The sequence below is a fragment of the Corythoichthys intestinalis genome, chromosome 15 (genome assembly GCF_030265065.1).
Source record: "Corythoichthys intestinalis isolate RoL2023-P3 chromosome 15, ASM3026506v1, whole genome shotgun sequence".
Taxonomy (NCBI): domain Eukaryota; kingdom Metazoa; phylum Chordata; class Actinopteri; order Syngnathiformes; family Syngnathidae; genus Corythoichthys; species Corythoichthys intestinalis.
The window spans coordinates 41,425,270-41,437,498 of record NC_080409.1 but is presented as its reverse complement, the minus strand read 5'-3'; the positions used below and the strand labels follow the sequence as shown (position 1 = coordinate 41,437,498).

At 37.0% G+C, this 12,229-nt stretch overlaps 1 protein-coding gene across 1 annotated transcript in view; it reads right to left on the bottom strand.

Moving 5' to 3' along the window:
* Positions 1-9,632: 9,632 nt before the first annotated feature.
* stxbp6 (syntaxin binding protein 6 (amisyn)) overlaps positions 9,633-12,229 on the bottom strand; it is a 147,830-nt gene continuing 145,233 nt past the window's right edge. The window contains exon 6 of the mRNA XM_057858641.1: positions 9,633-10,898. Coding sequence (XP_057714624.1) covers positions 10,875-10,898 — 24 coding nt within the window. The 3' untranslated portion in view covers positions 9,633-10,874. The remainder of the gene's footprint in view (positions 10,899-12,229) is intronic.

Below are 12,229 nucleotides of genomic sequence, written 5' to 3'. Positions count from 1 at the left end.
ATCCTTTGTTTCATGGCGAAAAGTTGAATGATGTTTAGTGGCATCTAGTGGTGAAGGAGGAAAAAGCAAACAATTTGAGGGGGTGAAATGGACCACAAAATTCATTACATCTGGATATAATTCTCAAGCAAGTTAACTGCAGACTAAGAAATATATTTTTATTTAACTCTTAAATTGGTTAAAAATATGCCTGTTTGGTCATTAAAGGCTCTTTGTCATTTATTTTTGTGACTAAAGCGGATTGTGTTAACGAAACACTAAAAAATGCCTTTCATTTATCCAGAAACAACAACATTATACATAATAATAGCTCTTAAACATTTTTTAAAAAAAAAAAGGCTTTACTCCTAAACGTATTGAAAGCCACTATAACATTATGAAAATTGAGTATTATTACTGCATGTTTTATAACGTAATTTTCGGACTATAAGCCGCTACTTTTTCCCCTCATTTTGAATCCAGCGCTTTATAGTCCAGTGCGGCTCATTTTTTTTATTTATTTGGTTTAATAGGTAATAACAATAATAATAACAACAGTAATACATTTTTTTTTGTACATGCTAACAATTGGAAGTCAAATTGCTGGAAGGCCTCTGGAACAAAACCAATTGCGGCAGACTCATAGGTAAGGATGATGGATGGTTTGCAATGAATAAGATGAAACACATTGATAGAGTTCCTCTTAGAATTCTGCCTTCCAAGTGCAAACAACAACAATAATCAATACCTTTTATGTGTGTTTAAAAATCAATTCTTTGGCCATAAACAAATGGAGGTTTAGCTCAATCCTTTTTATGTGTTAGTTCAGCTGGACCTTTCGATTTTTGTTGTGAAAGCCTTTAGATAGGCCATTGTTACAATATTAAACCACCTCAGTTTGCAGCATCAGATGTGGTGACACGCCTCCAAGCGCCAATGTTTCATGCAGTTAAAAGGAGTCACCATTGAGATGTATGTTCAAAAAGGGGCGGCCGATGGACTAGATCCACGTGGTGGCTCCAAGGCTTCAAGTGGTCCCGTAGGGAATGAAAAAGATTACATGTCAGCACATATTTGCAGCCAATCTGTTTCCTGGCTCAATATGGCCAACATACGCCACAAGGCCGGCAGCTGGATCGATGACGGGGTTCATCCTTCCGTGATACTCTGGTGGGGATGCTTCATGAGGAAAAAAGATGGGCGGAATTAGCTGGGAAAACTGCTAAATGGCTTATGCTGAAGGATGCCACATGATTTACACATACAGTGCCTTCCATAATTATTGGCACCCCTGAAAAACATGCATTTTTTAGCTTCTAATATTTTTTTTAATTCAAATAATATGGGACCTTAGTGGAAAAAAGGAGAAAAATCCAACCTTCAATAAAAGTGCATTCATTCAGTGGGGAAAAAATCCCACATAAAGAAAAAAATATTTGACATCAAATAATGTGTCTCACAATTATTAGCACCCCTGGTGTTAATACTTTGTACAACCCCCTTTTGCCAACAAAACAAGGTCTAAGGACTGAGATGGCCATGGGAGGAGCTTGATTTTGTGTCTGGTGAACCATTTGTGTAGATTTGGCCATATGTTTAGGGTCATTGTCTTGCTGAAAGACCCAGTGACGACCCATCTTCAGCTTTCGGGCAGAGGGCAAATGATTTTGATTTAAAATGTCCTGGTATTTCAAAGCATTCATGATGCCATGCACCCTAACAGGGTTCCCAGGGCCTTTGGAAACGAAACAGCCCCACAGCATCACTGATTCACCCCCATATTTCACAGTGGGTATGAGGTGCTTTTCAGCATGCGCATCTTTCGTGGCACGCCAGACCCACTTAGAGTGTTTGTTGCAAAAAATCTCAATCTTGGTCTCATCTGACCAAAGCACACGGTCCCAGTTGAAGCCTGGGACCGTGTGCATTTTTGTGTGGGACAAAGACTGAGCTTTTTGGCAACAAACACTCTAAGTGGGTCTGGCGTGCTACGAAAGATGCGCATGCTGAAAAGCACCTCATACCCACTGTGAAGTATGGGGGTGGGTCAGTGATGCTGTGGGGCTGTTTCGCTTCCAAAGGCCCCGGGAATCTTGTTAGGGCGCATGGCATCATGAATGCTTTGAAATACCAGGACATTTAAAATCAAAATCTGTTGCTCTCTGCCCGAAAGCTGAAGATGGGTCGTCACTGGGTCTTTCAGCAAGACAATGACCCTAAAAATATGGCCAAATCTACACAGAAATGGTTCACCAGACGCAAAATCAAGCTCCTCCCATGGCCATATCAGTCCCCAGACCTTGTTTTGTTGGCAAAAGGGGGATGTACAAAGTTTTAACACCAGGGGTGCTATTAATTTTGACACACATTATTTGATGTCAAATAATTTTTTATGTGGGATTTTTCCCCCAATGAATGAATGCACTTGTATTGAAGGTTGGATTTTTCTCTGTTTTTCCATTAAGGTCCCATATTATTTGAATTAAAAAATATATATATTAGAAGCTAAAAAACACATCTTTTTCAGGGGTGCCAATAATTATGGAGGACACTGTATATGCACAAATTCCGATTGAAACACACGGTTTTCAAAATGTTATCCGATGTTCAATCAAGAGATGAAATTATCATTATGTGTGAATGGTTTTCGAAGTCACCTGGTTGAAAAGTTGGCGACATCAATTCATAGAAATCATTTATCATGCGGGGAAAAACGCAATGAGATTGTAGTAGAAATTAGCGCAACACACTCTATTCAAAGTAGACCATGTGGGCTTGGGCCCAAAAGGTGGCAAAGTACCAGAAACTTTAATGCACGCCAGCAAAAATCATCTTGAATATTGAATATGAAATGAGACACATTTACTAATAGTATCAAATTCTACGCAAAAGAGTATATGTATGTTTGAATGTTGTACATGAAGTCCCCAGGTTACGACGCACCTGACTTATGTGATTTCAACTTTATGACGCGTGTCTAGTCTGCTGTTTTTTTCTCCAGTCGTTTTTTTTTTTTTTAAGTCACGTAACAGATTCTCATCCGCCACCTCCCAGCAGTGATGGTAAGCATCTATTTTTTAAATTTAATTTTGTTATTTATAAAGTCTAAATAATGGAGTTGATCTCTACAGTAATTTTGATGCCTAGCTGGTATTTCATTATACAGTACTATAGTACAGGGGTCCCCTAACTTTTTCCTGTGAGGGCCACATAACTTTTCCCTTCTCTGTTGAGGGGCTGGGGTCAGTTTGTAACAGAAAAGGTGTGACGATTGCAGGAGTGCCAAAATGTGAAGATTTATTGCTTTTCAGAAAGCCACAATCAAATAACCCTTTCTGGATTCTTCACAGAACAAAAGTAAATAAAATAATAACATAATATAATCTAATGATAAATAATAATAACATTATTAATTAAATAGATAATAACCAAATAACCCTCTCTGGGTTCTTCACAGAAAAAAGCCAGGAAATAAATAACACTATCGAAAAAAAAAAAAAAAAATTGTTCAGGGGGCCGGACCAAATGTGGAGGTGGGCCGTATCCGGCCCGCGGGCCGTAGTTTGGGGACCCCTGCTATAGTATATGTGCGATCCACTTAGCTTAGGGTGACCAAACGTCTTCTCTTTTGCCCGGACCTGTCCACTTTTTACGACCAGTCCGTATCGTCCAGGTGGGTTAAATAATTTCATGAAATGTCCGGTTTTCATGATTTTTCATGGGACCATTTTGAAGAGAATCCCTCCGGCCGCTGGGAGGGATGCCTGCCTGCGTTGACGTGGCTCCTACTAGTAGGAGGAGAAAGAGTAGTTCTAAGAGACATTTATGCTAGGCATTATGTATTCCCAATGTTCTCAATGTATTCACAACTACCTTGAGACTCGTCCCGTGAGCATTGTGACTGAGCAAAGCCAGCTTACGGTACGAATATAAACCAAAAATAATACAAACAAATACTCATACAAATAAAATCTCTCCTCAACATCTCATATACTAGGCCTAAAAGCTTAGTTGTATTTAAATGTTATTTCGCTAAAGTTGTATTTGTTCAAGAGTTTATAAAAACTAATCGGGGTTCAGGGAATATTTAGTCTTATTGTTGTAGTTATATTGTTTTTTGTATCAATGTGACACAAAATAGTCGTTAGCGCTAATCGCTAAGAGCGGCTAATCGCTAGGCTAGCGCGTACTTTGTACTTACTATAGGTGCATTGTGAATGTGAAATGTGAATGTTTGATCAAGATGTTTAATTTAACTTCAGATGCATATGTAATTTACACATTGTATAGCCTGAATTGGTTATACACTTACACAATACATGATAAAAATATTGAGTAATGCTAGTATTTAGGTTAATTGAACAAAATGGAATAGGAATAGTGATTACACATTCTACACTATGTGTGTAGATTGTTTTTTTTCTGCCTTGAAATGAAAAGGATCTTGGATTCTAAACCCTGTGTGGCTCAGTGGCGAGCTTAAACCCAAGACGACAGTGGACAGGACAGTTCCATGGTGTGGCCAGCCGTGAAATCTGCCTGAAGATCGACTACAGCGACTTGATACACCGCATTCACTCAGATAAGACATTGAAAACTACCCGGGTGGTCGTAGTAATCGTAGCAGGAAAGACAATAATTCTTTTCACCTACACACACACACAAAGGGGGATTTATTATTTTTTTATTTTATGGAAAGAGCTCTATTTTTGTTTCTATTGCTTTTTTTCCCCATTGTGTCAGTAGGTTGGAGTTTTTAACACCACTAAGGGCGCTAAATTAATCATCATTTTACACAAAACTCCAAAAATGAGCCGGACAAAAGAAGCGACACCCTTTGAAAAATCATGTGATGCTTCTCTAATTTGTGTAATTAACAGCTCCTGTTACTTACTAGTGGCACATAACAGGTGGTGGCAATAAGTTGCAGCCAGTTTAAATGGATTAATGTTGACTCAACCTCTGTCCCGTGTCCTTGTTGCTACCACATTGAGCATGGAGAAAAGAAAGAAGACCAAAGAACAGTCTCAGGACTTGAGAAGTAAAATTGTGAGGAAGCATGGGCAATCTCAAGGCTACAAGTCCATCTCCAAAGACCTGAATGTTCCTGTGTCTACTGTGCGCAATGTCATCAATAAGTGTAAAGCCCATGGCACTGCGGCTAACCTCCCTAGATGTGGACGGAAAAGAAAAATTGACGAGCAATGAATGAATGAATGAATGAATGAATGAAATTTTATTGTCATCATCATCAGTATCATTGACAATCATTGAAAATTACAAAATGTGATATGATTTGCCCGAAGGAACCGAATAGGAAGACAAAAGCGGACGGGAGGAAGCATATGCTTATCAGTTTCCCGTCCCCCATACAACTAAAGACGCACATTCAGACATGGTACATACATCAGATGGCCACAAAACTGAACAATAACACAATCACCAATCTGGGTTTAGTAACTCAGATGTCAACGAAAGATTGTGCGGATGGTGGATAAAGAACCTAGACTAACATCTAAACAAGTTCAAGCTGTCCTGCAGTCCGAGGGTACAACAGTGTCAACCCGTACTATCCGTCGGCATCTGAATGGAAAAAGAACTCTATGGTAGAATACCCAGGAAGACCCCACTTCAGACACAGAGACATAAAAAAGCCAGGCTGGAGTTTGCCCAAACTAACTTCAGAAAGCCAAAAACGTTTTGGAAGAATGTTTTCTCGTCAGATGAGACAAAAATAGAGCTTTTTGGGAAAAGGTGTGGTGGTCCTAGCCCACACTCCCCTATACAGGCTTTTACTGTTACACTTCCTGTTTTATGTGGCATGAGTTCAACCTTGGCACACCTGGGAGTGCACCTGCAGCTCGTCATAATCAACACTGCTTTTAAGCAGCGGCCTGGGCAGCAAGCAAGTGCCAGATGATTCTGCCAATTACCATTGGTACATCGGCCAACTCAAGCCTGTGGTTTTTTTTACTCTTGTTTTTGAAAGCTTCATTGTTTCTATCTTTTGCCTTCAGGACACCCACCCAGCTAGGCCTCCTGACAGAACAACGCCGCCAGCCACAGCCATACACTGGATCATCAACCATGATGTTTTGGGGTTGCTTTGCTCCCTCTGGCACTGGACTGCTTGACCGTGTGCATGTCATCATGAAGTCTGAAGACTACCAACAAATTTTATAGCATAATGTAGGGCCCAGTGTGAGAAAGCTTGGTATCCCTCAGAGGTCTCGGGTCTTCCAGCAGGACAACGACCCAAAATACACTTCAAAAAGCACTAGAGAATGTTTTGAGAGAAAGTACTGGAGACTTCTAAAGTGGCCAGCAATGAGTCCAGACCTGAATCCCATAGAACACCTGTGGAGAGATCTGAAAATTGCAGTTTGGAGAAGGCACTCTCCAAATCTCATAGACCTGGAGCAGTTGGCCAAAGAAAAATGGTCTAAAATTCCAGCTGAGCGTTATAAGAAACTCATTGATGGATACCGGAAGCGGTTGTTCGCAGTTATTTTGTCTAAAGGTTGTGCTACCAAGTATTTGGCTGAGGTTGCCAATACTTTTGTCCAGCCCATTTTTGGGAGTTTTGTGTAAAATAATGATTAAATTTTTTTTTCATTCTCTTTTGTATTTTTCATTGCAAGCAAAATAAATGAAGACATTAGTACCAAAGCATTTGTAATTGCATCATTTTCTGGGAGAAATTGAGCATTATCTGAAAGAATCGCAGGGGTGGCAAGCAGTGTATCCATCTATGGGATGGATGATTGGCTTATGTCTTATTTTTTATTTCAATACAATTCCACTTTATTTGTATAGCATCGTATAGCGACTGTGAAGGTAAGCAACATATAATTAAGCCTTTTGGGGGGGGGGGGGGGCTTTTAAAACCTTCATGTAGCGATCTAGCCACACTGTCGTTACGATCGACTAGTAGATCACGACTGACGTCTTGGGCCCCCCTGGTTTAGTCGAAGATGTTCGCAAAAAGGGTCATGCTTACCTTTATTAGCAGTTGCATTAAAATGTACATAAGCAATTAAAGTGATAACACCTAAACACCTTCAGAAAAGACAATTAGTGGTAATGACATTGAAAATGGCACCCCAATTCTCTTAATCCTCACACACCTTTGCAACAGTTGATTGACTACACAGGATGGAAGATTAAAAGCATGTCACCCTGTAACAGTTTAAAGAAAGAAACATGCATCACAAGGTCACCTCACTTTTTTTCCTAACGCTCCCAAACAGCCTTCGGCAAATATGAAGCAATCGCGCTAAAGCAATCCATGTTATCTGCTTAACGTATTGCATCACACACATTCAGCCAAGTAATGGTAAAAGTGATTAAGATAGCAGTTAGTGACATTGAACAGTTTTCAAGCAAAGCTAAATTGCTACATCTGCCACAGGCGTTTATGTCCCAATTTTCAATGGTGTTACATCAAACTAGTCTGAGGTGAGGGACCACAAAATGCAAGGTTAACAATTCTATATGATGCATGTGTCGAATCAATGACCTCTTCATACCTGGAGGTGGGCTCGCTGGGGAGCGCCAGGCCTACTGAGGTATGGTGGGTCCCCAATTCCATGAGCTCACCACCTGTGGGAGGGATAACGCGTGCTCGGGTCCTCAGATATTGTCTTCCTCAAGACATCAAGTGAGACGAGAACCATTCTTGCTCAAAAACATAAATCAAACCAAGGTCAAGAACTTTGGGAGACCGAAAACAAGAATTTTACCCCATTTGTTTTTCCAAACTAAAAACTGTTAATAAGGAAACTTTTCTATTAATATCCTCCAAAATGAAAAACAATTACTTTTTTAGACATTTTTCGGTTCTTATTTTTGTTATTCTTGATTAACCGAAGGCTTAATACAATACAAAAGTTTATTCAAAAAGAGGTTTACCCAGTCAGTTTTAATGTATACAAACAAATGATCACAAAAAATGCATGATGCAAAAATTGGGTGTGGGGATGCTTTCCATAGTGTAGCTAGTTCTATTAATATACAGGGTGATTCAAAATGAATGTGCCAAAATCATAGCACAACATGTCAAAAATGAAAAACATTACAAAACTCTAGCTTGGACACATGTGTTGAAGATCATTTCAAGTTTTATTTCGTGTTTTATAAGTGCTCAAACGCCCAGCAAACATCAATGACATGGAAGATTATATAACAGCTGCAATCGACACGTACCGCGACATGCTGGTACCACACTGAGTACTTGTACTGTATGTAGTCTGTTGTAGTAGTAGTAATGATAATATTAATAATAATAATAGTAGTAATAGTAATAACAGTAATAATAACAGTAATAGTAATATTAGTAATAATAGTAGTAGTAATAACAGCAATAGTTGTAATAGTAGTAGTCGCAATAGTAATAAAAGTAATAGTATTAGTAATAACAGTAATAGTAGGAATAGTAATAGTAGTAACAGTAATAGTAGTACTAATCATAATAGTAGTAATAGTAACAGTAATAATCATAATAGTAGTAATAATAGTAACAGTAATAGTAGTAATTATAGTAATAATCATAATAGTAGTAATAGTAGTAACAGTAATAGTAGTAATAATCATAATAGTACTAATAGTAATTGTACAAATAGTAATAGTAGTAGTAATAGTAATAATAGTAGTAGCAATAGTAATAATAGTAGTAATAGTAATAATAGTAGTGGCAATAGTAATAAAAGTAATAGTATTAGTAATAACAGTAATAGTAGGAATAGTAGTAGTAGTCGTAATAGTAATAATAGTAATAGTAGTAACAGTAATAGTAATAATAGTAATAATCATAATAGTAGTAATAATGGTAACAGTAATAGTAATAATAGTAATAATCATAATAGAATAGTAACAGTAATAGTAGTAAAAATAGTAATAATCATAATAGTAGTAATAAAAGTAGTAATAGTAATAATAGCAGCAATAGTAATAATAATAGTAGTAATAGTAACAGTAACAGTAGTAATAATAGTAATCAAAATGGTAATAATAGTAATAGTAATAATAATAGTAATAGTACAAATAGTAATAGTAATAGTTATAATAGTATAAGCAATAGTAATAGTAGTAATAGTAATATTAATAGTAGTAGTAATAATAGTAATGATATCAATAGTAATAATAATAGAATAGTAATAGTAATAATAGTAATATTAGTGATAATAATAGTAATAGTAATAATAGTAATTAGTAGTAAAAGTAATCATAGTAGTAAAAGTAATAATAGTAGTAGCAGTAGTTTGAGCACTTATAAAACATGAGCTAAAACTTGATGTTCAACACGTTTTGTAATGTTTTTCATTTTTCACATGCTGTGTTATGATTTTGACACGTTTATTTTGGATCACCCTTGTATTTTGGATGAATTGTTTTGCAAGGCAACCACACGGAGGCAGCCTCGCACCTCCTTTTGCAAGTGACTGAGCATGGTTTACCCATTTTGCTGAAAATAATCCATCAATAAAATGGAATAACGACCAAGACTCATTCGGTGTGACATCTAGCTCAGTAACTGATGAAAAAAAAACAAAAAAAAAAAACAAGATATAAACCAATATGAACATAAGGTGCACAAAGCAATAACAGTGACTTGGAGAAAAAAAAACAGACAAACATATTTAACAATTTTTTAATTATTAAAACAATAAACATCCAAAGTGTTGCGTTAGACAGAGGAAGTGAAAGCACATTGACGATTCTGGCCAAAAGCACGTCAAAATATCAATTAGAAAATACATTTGAAATCAGTTACATCAAGTCAGTGAAAAAGCAGTTTCTTCCGCCTATTTGGAAGAAAATGCTTGTTTAGATGATGGACAACCATTACGGAACAATTGAATGAAGCCTTTGGAAGTGAAAAAGGCGCGGAAAGGCGTCACCAGCTGTACGACACGGACCAGAGAAGATTGACACGTTTGGCTTTTTATCAGCGAAAGCTAAGCGGATCCAAGCCAAGCGGGATCGCCTGCAAACAATACTTCTCCAATACACAATAGAATTCTTCGACAGTTTCACGGAAAATAAAATACAAACAAGAATAAATATTTTCAGTCTGGCTCTGAAATGTGTGTGGCCTACAGTGGAACCTCTACTCCATCACCTCATAGGCTTCAATTGACAATGATAGATGTCCAAACCATTTGAAATGGATTGGGCTTCACCATCAATGACGGAATGCGTGTGTCGTATGTTCTATAATTCTACAATACATTAGTGGTTAATTACAGTAGATAAGCGTTAAAGTAACTTCTATTGACTAGATATGACTTATGTCAAGGATGTGGGCAGTGTTGAAAGTTGGAGGTTCCACAGTTGCTGTTTTTTTAAAAGCTTGTTTTATATTTCGCGAAATGATTAACAACAACAACAACAGTTGACTTAAAAGCGCACCGCGTCCCAAACAGTCCAAAGGGAGTCTCCGGTGGACACTCGAGGATTTATCGATCGCAAAGCTTAGGCGAGCAGATGTTCTCCGTCTGTTGCACGGATGTGATTATTCATTTAGGCTCTCCCCCGAGGGCGTCATCTAATTATTAATGTGGCTTTGAAAAGGAAATGTCTCTCAGGGTGTGTGTGTGTGTGGCTACCACCCACGAAAGCGCTCATAAATAAGTAACAAATAAAACCGCCATACAAAATGGTCCACCTCTTTGAGTCATAACTTGTCTGTTAGAACAAATGACAGAAGGTTGTTAAGAGAAGCATTTCATTTAGCTTCAAGTCAACACGTTTGCTCCTTCAATATCTTAACTCAAAATATTGTAATGTCTTTATTAAAAGCAACAAAACTCCAGAGTCCTCGATGGAGAACGGCAATTGGCGATATTCCCATCCAGTGTCCTCATGAAGACAAGATGGTTTTGCCAGTGGTTGATTTAACACTTGTGCTTCATGGCAAGCTATTGGATAAACACAGTAAGGTAGGGGGTTGGAAAAGATCAGAAAATATCATTAAAATACAAGCAGTGAATGATCGTGTTTCTGTGCCATTGACAGTGTTAGATGAAGTGCATTTATTGCACACATATTACTTAATAGCAGCCAGAGCAGTTAAACCAACTAATCACTTGACACTAGAGATGTCCCGATCGATCGGGATGATCACGTCATTTTCAAAGTATCGGAAACGGCAAAAAAATATCGGTCATGCCTTTTTTTGATATATATATATATATATATATATATATATATATATATATATATATATATATATATATATATTAGGGCTGTCAAATGATTAAAATTTTTAATCGAGTTAATTACAGCTTAAAAATTAATTAATCGTAATTAATCGCAATTAATCGCAATTCAAACCATCTATAAAATATGCCATATTTTTCTGTAAATTATATATATATTCTGTAAAAAAAATTGTTGGAATGGAAAGATAAGACACAAGATGGATATATACATTCAACATACGGTACATAAGGACTGTAGTGGGCATTTCACTCTACTGTCATTTAAATCTGTCTATGCTGTACTCACTCCGAAGCGTCTACTTTGTCCAAAGCTAGACAGCTAGTGAACGACGCCTTAATAATCTGACTTCTTCCTTTTTCATCTGATTTATTAATAAAATGGCCTCAAACCACTGTCCTCTCTTTAGACCGTAGTGAAACTACAAAAAAAAAGTACGCAAGCATTGCATTAGCAACAACGTTAGCTTAGCACGCTATACAGGTTCACTAAACATAAACAAAAAGCGTCTCATACAAAAAATATAACATTTCGCTTACTAACACAATATGTACATTCTTTACAACAACCATACTTACGGACAAATCTTGTCCAAAGATCATATAAGCACAACATTATCAGCCCGAGACTGAGTGCAGCCATATTGAACTGGCAAGAAAGCAATAAACCATGTCGCAAAGCAACCACAAGAGTTCGCTGTTAGTCAGCACAAAAAACCTTGCTGTAAAACTTACCAAAAGGCAGAATACTGTCTGAGCGGGACATGTGCGTTAATTGCGTCAAATATTTTAACGTGATTAATTTTAAAAATTAATTACCGTGCGTTAACGCGATAATTTTGACAGCCCTAATATATATATATATACATATATATATATATATATATATATATACATATACATATATATATATATTCTATATATTTTTTAAATTAAATAGTTTTCTAATTGTATTTAACACTACACACATAATATGTTACACTCATCCAGAGTCTCTAGTTTAGGCTTAAGGTAGGGTTATCAAATTCATC